General features: G+C 38.8%; 2 protein-coding genes across 3 annotated transcripts in view; one reads left to right on the top strand and one right to left on the bottom strand.

The window, feature by feature from the left end:
* The window catches only part of ophn1 (oligophrenin 1), a 31,604-nt gene extending 25,777 nt beyond the window's left edge, over window positions 1-5,827 (bottom strand). Inside the window, exons 1-4 of the mRNA XM_042499072.2 lie at window positions 5,106-5,827; window positions 3,461-3,556; window positions 2,934-2,995; window positions 1,513-1,584 (exon numbers count right to left, since the gene is read on the bottom strand). Of these exons, the coding sequence (XP_042355006.1) occupies window positions 1,513-1,584; window positions 2,934-2,995; window positions 3,461-3,556; window positions 5,106-5,259 (384 nt within the window). The 5' untranslated portion in view covers window positions 5,260-5,827. The remainder of the gene's footprint in view (window positions 1-1,512; window positions 1,585-2,933; window positions 2,996-3,460; window positions 3,557-5,105) is intronic.
* A 4,178-nt stretch (window positions 5,828-10,005) lies between these two features.
* Window positions 10,006-15,183, top strand: gjb1a (gap junction protein beta 1a). 2 transcript variants are annotated; one of them, XM_042499197.2, is made up of 2 exons: window positions 10,006-10,150; window positions 12,842-15,183. In XM_042499197.2, exon 2 carries the CDS (start codon window positions 12,856-12,858, stop codon window positions 13,576-13,578), a length of 723 nt encoding a protein of 240 aa, XP_042355131.1. In that variant the 5' UTR covers window positions 10,006-10,150; window positions 12,842-12,855; the 3' UTR covers window positions 13,579-15,183. The 2 variants fall into 2 exon arrangements, with proteins under 2 accessions (XP_042355131.1, XP_042355130.1); XM_042499196.2 differs by lacking the exon at window positions 10,006-10,150 and adding an exon at window positions 10,656-10,790.
* Window positions 15,184-15,243: the final 60 nt, after the last annotated feature.

Below are 15,243 nucleotides of genomic sequence, written 5' to 3'. Positions count from 1 at the left end.
TTGACCACAGTCCACGGATCATGATTCACAGCTGCGTTTGAGGCTGCTCAGCTCTGATTGGTTGTTTTCATTCATGTTCTATAACATTCTCCTGCCTCCTGTAAATAATAGGACACAGGGGGAATTTTTTTTTCATAGATTTTCTGCCTTGTATACTACTGTGTGGATATAGTGACAGTTTCAGCAAATATGAAAAAAGTTATTTTCATCAAAGAAAAACCTTTTAGTCAATTTAATGAATAAATTGTTACAACTGTGAGCTAAATGGTCGGAATAGTTAACTAAAAGTAATGGTTCAATGTTAAACACTCAGCCTCTCCAATTCAAAGTGGTGGTATTAAAGCTGCAAACTTGACCAACTGACCTACTGACTTCCACTTTAAAATCAATTCAAATAATCATATCTAAAACATGACAGATGGCAGCAGTAAAGAGGTACTTGAGTTTATCCCATTGGGCAAAAGAAGGGTTTATGACTGTTCTAGTAAAACAAAAAAAGAAAAGAAAAATGAGTCCCCATGACTGTTTTTGTCAACTTTTAAGAGTTTTTCTCATTTGCACTCTTTGTAAAGGACATGATTCCAATTTTTTCTTAATTATTATTCTGTCAAAAAAAATTATATTATATTATTATAAAAATATTATTATTATTATTATTTTCTAAGATATTCTTTAGGGTGGTTTTGCCTTTAATTGCTAGGACAGCACAAGTGTGAAGGGGGGGGGGGGTAACATGCAGCAAAGGGCCAAGGCCGGAAACGAACCCACAGCAGCTGCAGTGAGGACGCAGCCTCTATATGTGGGGCGCCTGCTCTAACCACTGAGCCACCAGGTGCCCCAATTATTATTATAAACATACACATCTGTATCATCTACAATGTTTTGTCACACTTTTATTGTTCTATTGGAACAAGCGGACACATTGTTTGTTAAGTCATACATTAAGAATCATTTTCCAAATCAGCTAGAACCTGTGTTTTTCATGCATATTTAAAGAAGAGAATTACAGGAAGCAGCTGTTAATAAACACACTGAGAGGAAAGAAACCACTTTGATCACCAGAGTACAACCAGACAGAAACTCAAATGTCATTGTGAATAATCGAAGTGATATCCCACCAAGTTTCCTGATGACTTTAAAAGCAAAATAAAATGTTGTTCAAAGAGTAAAAGGGGTCACCATATTTTTTTTTTTTTAAAAACAACAAAAAATAAAACACATGCTCTCAACTACAAAACTGCTCTCAGTAAAATGTCGGCACAATAAAGACTGTCAAGAAGGAAGAAGAGACTTGTATATATCAGTGTTCTTAAACTGGTTCATGTTTCACACATACCTGAGTAAAAAGATTAGGGGAAGTAGCTCATGAAAACCTGTTTGGTGTGTGGAAGCACTTCAGGAAGGTATGTTGTATAATGATATGACTCTCTTTGCCTAGCAACAGCAGAACTGTGCTTCCAGTGGTGAATCAACACCTGACTCTACAGCTGAGGACTCGGTAAAAACACTCACTTTTGTGACTCCTATTTGCTCCTTCCTGAACTTCTCCAACGGCTTGATGAGCAGATCCGATGCATTCTGAACCTGGACAGGCAAACATGGAGCAGCAGTTACTGCGGTGCAATTCAACACACACATACTGTATTGCCATATGTAGGACACACTCTCTCACATAATATTTTGTAAGTAAAAAAGGGTTATCTATGGGGCATAAACATGTTGAAAAGAGTCTTAAGTGTGAGCTTGAAACAAATAATAATGCTGCTCTTAAACACCATCATAAGCACAATTTATTAGATGGCCTCCATTTTTAAAATTAGATCTAAACCAGAAAGCCCAGTCAAACAGGAACTGTTAGTCTTATTGGCATGGCTTGATTGGTGAAGTGTGAGAGGATGAAACAAAAGATATGGCTTGGTTAAAAAAAAGATAAGGTGTGAGAAAGCTTGTGTGTAATAACAATATATAAATTATGTCAATAATTGCATCGCTCTCTTCAAAGCCAGACTCCACATCCCTAAAAACAGGGAGCTGCTAGTCTACTAACTGCTCGTCAATCAGTTAGTTTGTTTGTGTTATTGTGTGACTTAGGCCTAGTTTGAATTACAAACAAACTAACTAACCAATAAAGCCGCTGTAGATCAGCAGCTCTTGTGCTGAGCGAGCTAAAATCACAATTTTTCTCAATAGAGACCAGTGGCTTTGACAAGAGCAAAGGTGACTGAGGATGTTAATGAATTTCCTGTTGGAGCAGGCTGTCTGATAGAAATCAGTATTGCATACACTTAATTTAGGTGGCTTAAATATATTAGTCCCTTTCCCCCATCTTGAGCAAAATATTGCTTGGCTTATGTGTCAGACTCCAGCCTGCTTCTCTAAACTGGGGGCGTGTTGACTGACATCTACTTTATGTGATATACTGTCTATGCATAAGTGCCCCATAAACCCAACTTCAAAAAAATCCAACTGTCACTTTAAATAATCCACCAGAACAACGGCAAATTAAATATTCAGCATTTAAAGGAGAATAAAATGTGTGAAATTACATCACTGCAAGTGACAGAAACTGTATAAAATGGATCAACATGTAGGCAATAAGAAACCCTAGCAAAAAGGGAACAAGAAACCCAAGAGGGGAACTGATAGCACAACTATCACCAGTATTTATTTTAACAGCCTCACCCAAAGCCACTAATTTACACAGTATCTAGTGTGTGCATACCTTTGTAAAGCATATTTCAGCCAACAGAGACAGAGAAAATACCTATTATAATAAAAGAAGTTTTTATTTTGCATCACATCAAACTGAATGTGCCACAGGTTTCCTCCCAAGTGTTCTTAGCTTTTTATCAGGATATGTTAATGCGGTTTCTATTATCGAATGAGGGTTAATATGGGGTGCAGAGTCAGCGTGGAGGAAGTTGATAACCCACCAGCATCATCCTGTCGTGCTCCACTTCCTGCAGGAGTCCGGCAAACTCCTGGAACGACTGAGCTGTGGAGGAAAACACAAACATGACGACCGGAATAAAGCATTGCATATTCTTATCTTAAGTGTCTGACGCAGGAAACAGAGTTGGAAAGATTGCAAACATGCATTAAAATAAACTTTGCAATGATAATATTTCCTTTTTTTTTTAGGTTTTTTTTATACACATTTGTCATTGAGCCAAACCATTTTGTTTCCTGATTTCTTGCATTCAGGTTGTGAGGCATTCCCAAGAGGTAGCCAAAAATGTTCCTCTCCATTGAGGTCCTATAAGGAATGTTTTTATTTTTTAACAGATAATTCTACCGTCAAATGTGTATTTATTAATGCATTTAGTACTGGTAAACAGAAAAACCCTGTCAGAATGAGGTGTGAAGTGTTCTGCAAGTTCTCTAAATGTCAGTTCATCATTGTAATTTCAGCGTTCAGTAAGTATACTCTGTGCTAAGGTGCATGTTTGTATTGTCTTACCAATGTTGATCTCGTCATCTGTCAGGGAGTCGCCAATGAAGTCGAACTGGAACGTGCTGAGAGTCTGGGAAAACTTCTGCACTGCCAAAGAATAGCCTAGAAAAATACAAACAAGTTTGAGTCCTTTTGAAATATCCAAATAACCTCGGTATTTTATGCAACTCAACTCTCATAAAATTTAAGTGCAGACCAGGAATACTGTAACTTTTTCTTTTTTTTCTCTGGTAGGAAAGTTTGAAGTATGGAAGACATCCTTGGCAGAGTTCATCAGCACAACAGTATGCGGCCTATGCAGTATATTATCCCTGCTTTGTCTGGGTTTTATTACCAAAACAAAACAGCCTGTCTGATCGATGCTGTCGGGCTTTTCGCATGAGGAACTTGGCTAACATACCATAATCTAAATCCCTCCTTAAGTCCCTGTTTTTGCAATGGAACAGCAGTCTTTCCATCATTTTGCATGCTTTTTCCATCAAATAATTTGGTGTTATGTTTAATGTGTTTATTTTGGATTCTTGCTTATACAGTGCCTTTTTATAAAGCTTTTATTGTGGACAGAGTGGAGCGTGAAACAGGCCTGTTTTCAACACTTAGAGCTGCAGATCTTTCTAAAATGAAGTGTGCCCTCATCTTTATTGAATATCTCTCTGTGCAGCTGACCCCAACAACGAGCACTCGTGACCTCTGGCTATTATCTGGACTGAATATACAGTGGGACCCTCAACACTCGGCAGCGCTGCCACAGTACCTACAATGACACTTTCTGTTTTCGAGGTGAAAAGCTGGTCACTGGTGAGTTGGACGGACAGAATGGTATCTTGGCGAGTCAAAACAAAACAAAACAAAACAAAAGAGTGTTGGCTCTAACGGATGCCACAGTGACCTAAATATTCAAATCTACTGCATGCTGTCACTGGGTCTGGTCCATATTCTCAGTGGGTCCCACTCTACGACCAGCAGCAGAGAGATGACATCACACAGGGAGGAGAGGTGGAAAAGCAACACAAGAAGACAGCTATTGTGTCATTTGGGGACAAACAAAGGCTGTCATCCTGCACATCCGCACTACATCCTTCGCCTTTGAAAGCAGGCTGTTTGGTCTGCTCCCATGGGAGCACATACCCCCACCATCCACATAGATCCTGCAGGCCAGGGATACTCAATGTGCTTTGCTTAGGGGCCATCTTTGCAAGATGACAAGAGGCCAGGGGCCAGTTGCAGCAGCCACATACATGCTTCTAGGATTCTAGATAATTTCCAGAACTTTAGGACATTTCTAACATTTTAGGACACCTCTAAGATTTTAAGACACTTCAAGGATTCTTTCTGGGTTGCTGGGTAGGCTCCACTGGCACTTTATTTTATGGGAAAAAAACAGTTTTATGCACTTCGGCACCTACTGTTTACATAAAGTACAACAACAATTCCAAGTGTGAATCACTTTATTTTTATTGTGAATTATAAAATGTTTGGGGGCACCTGGCACCTCATAGGGGGCCAGATTTGCCCGTAATTTAAGTATCACTGCTGTAGGCCCTTAAAAAGGCCACACTGATGCTGACCCACCGTCAAGCCTCACCACATCACTATGACCACATGCAACGTGCACAAAAACTGATTTGAGAACAGATTTGAGCATGCTTACCTCTGATCCCAGCGATCACACTGTTGCCATCTTTTATCAACTCTTTGAGAAATTTGCTAGTCCTCTCTAGCTCCAGCTCATAACACTTGAGAGTCTCCCTGAACTCCGGACTGTCCAGATAGCAGTCACTGAACTCTAAAGGAGGATGCCCCATCTTCTGGATAGCAGGGTTTTAGACAATGGAAACAGTTGTGTAGTTGTGGTGAGCCTCGCAGCCTACGCTCGTCTACCGCACGCTGCTCATTGCTGCTGAGTTGAAGCGCGACCACTCTCATCTGTTCAGAGGAGCAGAAACCATGGTGTCCGTGGGAGCCTGCGGCAGCCGCTGGGCAGATATCAAGTGCACTAAACAGTGAGGAGGCTCCGTTTTAGTCCCACTTCCTTCTTTAGCCCTTCTGACGCGCGGTTTTGACTGTAATTTACTTGTATCCACGTCCTCTTTACCACTTTTTCCTTGTTGCGGTGTCGTGATTAGCAGAGCTGCTAGAATCCATTTGGCAGCGTCCCATTCTGAAATATTGCACACTTTCATGAACCCTCCTTCCGTCCTTTACCTTGTGTTGAAATCAGCTTTTAATGTGTCAAGGTAGCATCACGCTATTAATCCAATACACACGTGTTTCTTAACATATACATGTTTTCCATGCGCATTCTTAAGTCCCATATCTTTGCAAAGAGCGTATTATAACGCTGAATGGGACGTAACCATCTGGCTATGGACTCTCCAAAAACTTCCCCTTTTCCACACCCAGGAGGTTCTTAAAGGGGCTGCCGCACAGTTGCTCTGATTGTGTTAAGGATGCTGCTTTCAAGTGCTGTCGGAAATCTGCAAGTTTATTTTTCTGAAATAATAAATGGGTCAAAATAAACGGGCACTAACAACTAGGAAAGTGGGAATTGGAAATAATAATATCCGAGTTGTTAAATATAAATTATAAATAATACATATAATACAAAAAACATATACAGCCTTTTTTTAAAAAGAAAAAATAGATAAACAAAAGAAGATCCCACTGTGCTTTATATGGCAAATATGATAGGGATGCATTATGCCCCATTTTGTGCACAATCAGCAGCTGCTAAGCAGATACAGTAATTACAGTCTCTACATATTTTCTTAAGGTGCGTTCAGTCTCGAGACGATTGTGAAACAATGGCCCCTGGGCACAAATATGCAAAAGTTCCCACCACCTTTGCTATACACCAGCAAGACATTGACATGCATGCAACACTTTTGACATGCTGTGTCTTTTTTGTGTCTTCTTGAGGTGGTTTTGTCTTTCATTGAAATTGCTTTGTGTTTTGTTTTGTTTTTGTTCTTTCTTTGTAGTCATTTGCACCTTTTTCTGTTGATTTGGATAATATTGGAATTATTTTGTGTTTTTTTTTTTTCGCATCACTTTGTGGTCTTTCTGTGTCTCTTCCTGGTCAACACTTGTTAATTTGAGTGACAATTTGCTGATAATTGTAAGTGGGGGGCCTTGACAATTTCAGCCCCCTGTGCATGAGCCCAGCAGGTCCATTTAGCGATCCATCCATAGTTGCTTATGTCACCTAAAGCAGTGGCTTCCAAAATGAGGCAGCATTAAAAGTAAAAATATTTTTTATTCTGACCCATGAAAAATTATGTCCATTTTTCAGACTTTCGAGTAATCTTTGCTTTTTCTTCTCTGTGAACAACAGGATAGTTTCAATCAAAGTATTTGGTAAGATTGATTTTTTTTTTTACCTTTAAAAAGTTATTGAATATTTACAGACACAACAAAGGAGGAAAATACTTTTTTGGTTGAACTGGTCGCAGCCAATTGTTGCAAGTAAACATTGCTTTGTTTTAAGGGATCACAAACCTGAAAAACAAGGTAAGAGAAGTGGGTTAATGACCAGAAGTAGGATCAATTAATGTTGGGAATTATCACCGCATGGCCAACAAGGACGAGCTCTTGATCAAGGCCCTTAATCCTTAACTGCAGCAGTGACCAACAGACCAGGTTCTAGTTAAAATGGGCAGCTTTTAGTAGTGGATTTCACTGACTTAATGAAATGGTTATATTTTCAAAGAAATTTCATTAAAGCTACTGCAACATTGTGTGTTGAAGGAAAATATATTTGATTTAAAAGCAGCTCAAGAAATAGACACTCCTAATAAATCTGCCTTCTACAAGGCACAATAATTTGTCGGGCCATGAACGTATCATGAGAGGTGATTATTCTGCACAGCAAGACAGGTCACACCTGCATGTGACTGGGTGTGTTCCTGCATTAGGATTAAGTGCCATGACATGACTGGTCTTTTTTGCACCAGCAGGTTCACCAGACTTTGCTTGCACAAACACAAAAGTGTCCCTACACAGTTACAGTAATCCTGCAAGATTTTTTAAATTTACACAATAGAAACATCACTGTAAGACTGTCATCTCACAAATAGTATTAAAAGACAGTAAAGTCACGCGGAAATGTCAAGATATGTCTGAAAATGGTTTCGATTACGTATTGATCACTGCCTGATGACAGATGTTTTGAGCATTATGATCACTGCGAACATGTTTGTCTGCTAAGAGGCCTGTGTTTAGGTGTTGCTCTTGAGGAATGCAGTCAGATGACTGAACAAGTTATACTTTCCCAATACTGAGTTCTCTTCTGCAGAGTTAAGAAAATCATTATTTAAATGTTGCAATAACTGTTAGTGACCTCCAGATGTCATCATCCAGATTAAACTGAAGCAGGGGACAGTTTGCCTGCAAACACACACATAATTTGAAACATTATTTCAGAATCCACCAGTCAGTCAGTTACAGCTGCCAAATTTCAGTATTATTAGTTTATATTTAGAAACCAGGTCACTTACAATTTTTTTTACCAGGAACTTAGAAAAGCTTCATCCATAATGTACAAGTCAAAAACACTGCCCCCCCTTAATTAAACTTGTCTTCAGGCCATGTCATTTACTAAAACAATATTAGGAGTTTAAGATATGTTGCAGAACAGGTCATGAGAGATTAAAGAACATTTCAGCATCATATAGGAATGTTTGCACGTAATTACATCTCTTGTTAACACCTCTCTGACAGGAAGGCAGTATTAGCAGTAAAAGTCAACAATACCACCCTAACCTGTAGTGTAAAAGATCCAGCGTGTTCGGTTTATGGGGATATACTGGAAGAAACAGAATATAATATACTAAGTATACTTTCTTTAGAGTATAATCACTTGAAAATAAGAATTGTTGTGTTTGCGTTACCTTAGAATGATAATTTATATCTACATATGGAGCGGGACCATGGAGATCAGCATGTTTCTAGAGTAGCGCAGAATCGACAAACCAAACTCTGACTAAAGATATACTGATTTGATACATTTTGTTTTGGAGGATAATCCAGGTCCTGGTAAAAACCTGCTGACTGTTTCGATCAGAATCAAGGTGAGTTCACATTCAGTTATCTTTTTTTTTTGCACACACAGGTGCTTTATTCAGTATTTTTACTAGTTTAAATCACCTGATTCATTTCATATGGCAAGGAGGAGACATGCAGATAAAAACCTCCTGAACAACGACCCTCAAGGAATTCTAACCGGGAGAAGTTTAGCTGGTTGAAATCTGCGATCCTCGCAGCTAGATTAAACTAAATCTCCTTTAATCTTACACATTGGACCTTTAGGTGTGAAAATATTCTGTTACAAGTAAAACTCCTGCATTTAAACTTTACTTAAGCAGAAGTAACAACGGTGTCAGTACATCACTTTAATGTTGCAGCTGCTAAAGGTGGAGCTCATTTGGATTTCTGTACTTACTGCTGGGTAGCTTAACTATACATCAGAATAATTTAGTTGATTTGTATTTTGAAATTAATTATTTAAATCTGCAACGTAACTAGTAACCAAAGTTATCAAATAAATGTAGGGATGTAAAAGTACAATGTTTGTCTCCAAAATGTAGTGGAGTAGAGGTACGTGTGCACCATAGCAAAATTTGACTTGATTTGAAGTACAGCACCTGTTAATTGTCTCCTTTTAGTGACCTTACTCTTATTTGAAATCTAATAGAAACAGCATAGTGTGATAGAGTGTTGAGGTTTTGGGTAGATATAAAAAAAAAATGGAGCTACTTTTCTTGTGGCTGTTTCTATGGTTGAGGCGATCATGGCCATGAACCATTAGTTTTTGTACTACATTTATCATATATTATCATATGATAATGTGCAGTAAGCTGATGTGGTTGCTGGCTGAGCATTGTAACAAAGCTACTGTATAGCTGAACACCTGCTGTGTTTTGGCAGCACATCTGTAATCTAAAAGCACCGCAGGTTCAAATCCCAATGGCCGTTTCCACAGTTGCATTTTAACCAGCAGAGCCAGGCAGAACGGCTGTAGCTGTGGTAATCTGAGCTAATTTAAAAAACTACCTTTTTGAAAGACCACTGAATGATGTCAAACGTCAAATCATGTCTCTTTTCTCTAGCATCTGCAGAGCGTTTCCCTAAACTGGCAGTGGCAATTAATCCCACAGAAATACGTCAAACTGTCGTCCCATCGCGTACAGAGTGAGCAGGTTGAGTCAGTGGTTAGATTTTAGGCGGGCAGTAACAATGTGGATGTAACAGCTGAGCAGATAAACATGATTATTATGATAATGCACTCTTGTTCTCTTATCTTAAGATTTCATGGGCCATTCTTTGTTTTAGACCTTTATGTTTTACTCCACTTTGCGTCAAAAACACCCTCCACTTCCTCTGCAGGACATAGCACAATGAGGATGGGAGGACAGACTGCGGTCCCCACACAGATTCCTCAGCTGGGCAGAAATTAAAACGTTTGATGTGAGCTCTGAAGCCGTTTGTTTAGGCTCTGTAAATGGGGCTATTGTATGCAAATATTGCGCACAGAAGCATATGACCCCTCCAGTGCAGGGCAGTGGCTAGTGTGAGAGAAATCATTAGCAATGCAAAGTCATGGTGCTCTGATACTCTTGTTCACGGTCACAGATTGAAAAAAAAAATCTGTCAACGCAAATGTTTCTGGATGAGATTTAATCCAAACCACAGCTGAAGGTAAGTTTAAATCATTTTTTAACTCCGTTATCAGGGGAAATAGCTGATGACAGTTTATTTAGAGTGTATTCAGATGGTTAATCTGTGCTTATGGGTAGTTTATGCTCTACTGTTGGGTCTGAACTTGACTTTGAAGAGTTTGAGAAATTTTTGCGTGTACAGTGAAATTTACGGATAAAACCACGACACTCTGGTAAGCTTGTTATTCTAGTAATGTCACCCAAAACAATGCTGTCTTTCTTGGTGGTAAACAGACAAAGATATATGTATTTTGCAGTCCCTGGGTCATGTTAATGTTTAGCTTTACAGTAAGTTGACTTCCCTAAAACATCATGTTTCCGTCTTCAAAGCACTTTTGTACCACAAATTATTTCCCTGCCAAAAATTAGAAAGTATTACAGACACCGTTATGTTGAGTGCAGATGCCCACTTTGTATGCTATACACCATGGCGACTAGTGAAAGCATGTCACATGACGCATGGTGCCAGACTTCAGTGTTGCACTCTTAAGTGGCCTGCCAACTGCAGAGGGGGGCAGAGAGGTTTCCTTCTTCTCTGGATTCACATCCATGCCAAACCAGCGGGTCAACATTGTCCTCTACGCTGCCTCCTATGCCTCTTACACCTCCTGCTGAGCCAGGTAACTACTCTGACATTTATACTAGAATGGAAATTTAAGCATACTGGGGACTCGAGACAACCGTTAATGATCAGCACAGACAAGAAAAAAAAGTTTTGGTAGGTTTTTAGGACTGAAATTAATTCTGACCTTGAAAAAACTTATGATTTTATAATTTGATGGAAAGGAGTGTGAGTAAAAAAACTGAAAGTGTGATTAATCTTTATTCTAGCATTCAAAGTTCACTTTTGAGTGTAGTAATTTCTTTTGTGAGCTTTTATGAAAGTATTAAATTTGCATTTAGTCTGAAGTTGTGTTTGTAAGATTTTCCCTCAGTAATTTTCTAAATACTGGTAATCCCTGGACGAGACACAAACAAATTGCTGGGAATTGAACCTTCAACCTCTTTACTGTGTTGATTCAAGACTGTTTTCATTATCTATTAATCTGATGATTATTCATTTCATCACACGTATTATTAAAAAAACAAAATAAACAAAAAAGAAAGAAAGATTTTTTTTTTTAAAAATGGCCATTACAAATTCCACAAATCCAAGGTGACCTCTTTAAATCATCAGGGTTTTGAGGGGGTCCAAACCCTGAGGTTTATCACAGAAGACAAGGAGAATACGCAAACCCTCACACTCAGTAACTGGAACTAATTAACATATTTTGGTATTCCTACTTGTGAAATGGCTCCAGAATGGGGATGATTAATTTTCAGTCAATCAACTAATTTATTAATCATCTTTAAGTTCTGAAGTCATCTATTTTTGCACACTTATATAATATCAATAAAAATACAATATGGGCCAAAAGGAATAAGCCAAACTATAGCATTACTTCATTAAAAGTAAAAATATAAGCACACTATTTTCAAGTGACGTTTTTCTGCAATTAAAGTGAGAGTATTTTCAAAATATTTTAACAGTATATTAAAAAATATTTTCTGGATAAAGCATCTAAGATAAGATTATCTTATCTTATCCTCATGTACGCTGTTTTTTGCATGGATGTGATGTGCATATAACTACTCTTTCTCTATTTAGTGCATTAGGTGAGATAGAAAACATAACTTAATTTACCCAGGCGTGCACACCTTTAATCATCTAAAGAACTGTCGAACGGTTCAGTAAACCACTGCTTCGTAATGTAGAACTCAAGATCGGTTGATGGAAGACCACTTTTTGAAGGTCTCGTCTCAAACTCAACCGCGTTTTTACTTGGTCTTGTTTCAGTCTTGCACAAAGAGGAATCAAGGTTTTCCAGAGGTGTCACTAAACTGCCTGTGCAAAAAAAGTGTTTAAAAAATGGTTATGTTGATTTTGTGTTTGTATTTGTATTTGAAATTTACCTCTCACATGACTTTTGATTATTTTCATCAAACATTTGTCATGGTACACATACACACACATTTATAATATGGTGATAAAAGAGGTGAATAAAAGGGAATCATCATTTGTTTTCTGTAGGTGTTTTTATAGGAATGCTTTCAGATCAATTCAAGGAGTGTCTGGTTTGCATGTTGCATTTTTTATCGTAAGTGTGTCTTGCAGTGTGGGACTTGCACTTGTATGGTCTTGGTACAGATGGTTTTGACTACAACACTGCCACTGCCAGCAGATGTGTTTATTAGGTGACAGGTCTCTTTGAGCTGCACTGCCTGTGTCAGTGTTTTAAGGATTGTTCTCTGCCAGTGCAAGCTGATTTTGCTGATAAGTTCAAATTAATGAAAGACATTATATCTTTTGACTCTCTAATCACAAGGCCTTATAATTATTATTAGAAGTTTAGTTTCATTGGACACAATATTATTACTTTATTGAAAACTTTGTATTTTGTTGTATTTTTATTTGTACTTTTATTTCAGTTAAAGGATTTGTGAAATTTGGTTGTTATCTTAGCTACTTTATTCAAGTTATTCTGTGGTCTGTTCTGATTTACTTTTGGTTTGTTTTGTCTTGAGTTGCATTATGTTCTTGCTGTACTGGAAAAGCTTAAAAAAATAATCATAATAATAATAATTCAGCACATATTTTTTCCAGCTACTGACCCTTTGTTGTGTTCTCTAGACCCGGAACCGAAGATGAACTGGGCGTCATTTTATGCTGTCATCAGCGGTGTGAACAGACACTCCACAGGCATCGGCCGCATCTGGCTCTCTGTCCTGTTCATTTTCCGTATCCTGGTTCTGGTGGTGGCAGCGGAGAGCGTGTGGGGTGACGAGAAGTCCGGCTTCACTTGCAACACCCAGCAGCCGGGCTGCAATAGCGTCTGTTACGACCACTTCTTCCCCATCTCCCACATCCGCCTCTGGGCGCTCCAGCTCATCCTGGTCTCCACGCCAGCCTTGCTGGTAGCCATGCACGTGGCCCACCGCCGCCACGTTGACAAGAGGCTCTACAAACTGTCAGGGCGGAGCAACCCCAAAGACCTGGAGCAGATAAAGACCCAGAAGATGAAAATCTCAGGGGCTCTCTGGTGGACGTACGTCATCAGTCTGTTGTTCCGTATCGTCTTTGAGGTCACCTTTATGTATGTGTTTTACATGATCTATCCTGGTTACAAGATGATCCGGCTGGTGAAGTGTGACTCGTACCCCTGTCCCAACACAGTGGACTGCTTTGTGTCGAGGCCCACAGAGAAGACTGTCTTCACCGTGTTCATGCTAGCGGCGTCAGGGGTTTGTATTCTGCTCAACATTGCAGAGGTGGTCTTCTTGGCCGGGAAGGCCTGCAGTAAACATCTTCACACTGCTGGAGACTCGACTATGGGGGCCTGGATCCAACAAAAGCTCTGCTCGTACTAACAAAACACACAGGTTTTGTACCCGTGCAAATCGATGTACAAGTGACCTTAGACCCAGGAGACATCCATTCATTTAACTTGCATGTAATACACTGTATATCACAAGTTGACATGGTAATGATTTATCCAGTGGTATATAATCTTGGTGACAAAACGTTTAATGGAGTGGGGAAAAGTAGTGTTCTGACAACACACTGTGTTCTTACCAGACTTAAGATAATACGTCAAAGAACTCCAAACTACAGTCTGTTGTTTCAACATTTTCTGCCATGAACCTAAAGACTGTATACAGCTGCATTCTGTAATGACATAATATAAAAGCTTAATGTTAGGCCAAATAAAAATCAAGTGAATAATATTTTATGAAGCAATATCCCCACTGACCCACATTATATGCTTTTACTGTCATGGACTTTGATGCCTACAACAGTGGGCTTTGATTATGATAAGGATTTTTGGTCTTGAAATGAAAATATTAAAGATTGGATAAGCAGAAATCTGGGGGGAAAAGGCAAAAAAGAAACAAACAAGAGAAAAACAGCATAATATGAATATACACTCCCCTTCTGCAACTCTTCCTTCTCTGTCATAAGCCCCTCTGCATCCCTCCGCTCCATCTCTGGAGCTGCGGCCCACTCTCCTCCCGGTGAGGTGGTCTGTAGTGACGGGGAGTGAGGCAGAGGACACTTTGTGATTCAAGGGTCTAGCCAAAGCTACATAAACATGAACATGAAGCTGTAGCTGTTAGCCTTTGGCTCCAGTTAACAGAAGAATAAATTATTATTAACATTTTCTCTCACCCTCTGAAACACTTTGCAGATATTGAAGCGTGTTTTATTTTGTTTATGGTCAGACTCTCTTTTAGAGGCTGTTTACATGGCAGTGGGTCTTGCATAAAACATCAAACTTTTGGTGTGGTTTGGCCTTTCGTTCACACGACAATGGCGTTTTGGGGGCCTGTAAATCCACATTTTTGAAACCGGGTTCCAGAGTGTAATCTTTTGAAAATAACACCCCTTCTGTAGCCGTGTAAACTGTCAATGGGCAGATCCTGTGAGAACAGTGACGTCACTGCCGCACTTTGCACATGGTGTTAATGAACTACAAAATACTCAAAGGATATAATTGGATTTTTTGCACAGTGATGCCAAAATAAAACTGCCTACCCCAGCTTTAAATCATGAAATGTGACACGTGCTATTTCAAATCATTAAAATGTGTCAGAGAAGTGTTTTTATTGATATTCTATTCTATTCTATTCTATTATTGACATCAAATCCTATCACAAATGTCATGCTTTTGTCTAAGTCACCATGAACTGAATCCATTGGACTTGAGGATTTATGGCTTTTCTGCGGCTGTTATCAGAAAGATATTGTACTAATACATGGAAAATATGTTAAGTTATACAGTTTGTTGAATACAGATTCTTCACGTTGGGGTTAAATGGTTTCTTCAGATATAAACAAAGCAATAACTCATCAAAAAAACTTGAATTGCAACCTACTTCTGAAATGTACTAGTAATTGCTAAACGTGTTATTTAAATTCATTCATTTTGAAGCTGGATGTTTATATATTGTCGGTACATAGCAGAATAAAATCAACCTAAGTTTGTGTAATTGCGTAATTTTTACTAAGTTTTCTCATCAAATCCAGAATAGGAT

Source organism: Plectropomus leopardus, chromosome 15, assembly GCF_026936395.1.
Source record: "Plectropomus leopardus strain MGB_pleo_1.0 chromosome 15, ASM2693639v1, whole genome shotgun sequence".
Classification (NCBI taxonomy): Eukaryota; Metazoa; Chordata; class Actinopteri; order Perciformes; family Serranidae; genus Plectropomus; species Plectropomus leopardus.
This window is presented reverse-complemented; position numbering and strand designations above follow the sequence as displayed.

Coding starts and splice junctions, on each gene's coding strand:
- gjb1a (XM_042499196.2), top strand. CDS start 10,763: ATGCCTCTTACACCTCCTGCTGAGCCAG. Junction 10,791..12,841: donor TACACCTCCTGCTGAGCCAG/GTAACTACTCTG, acceptor TGTGTTCTCTAG/ACCCGGAACCGAAGATGAAC.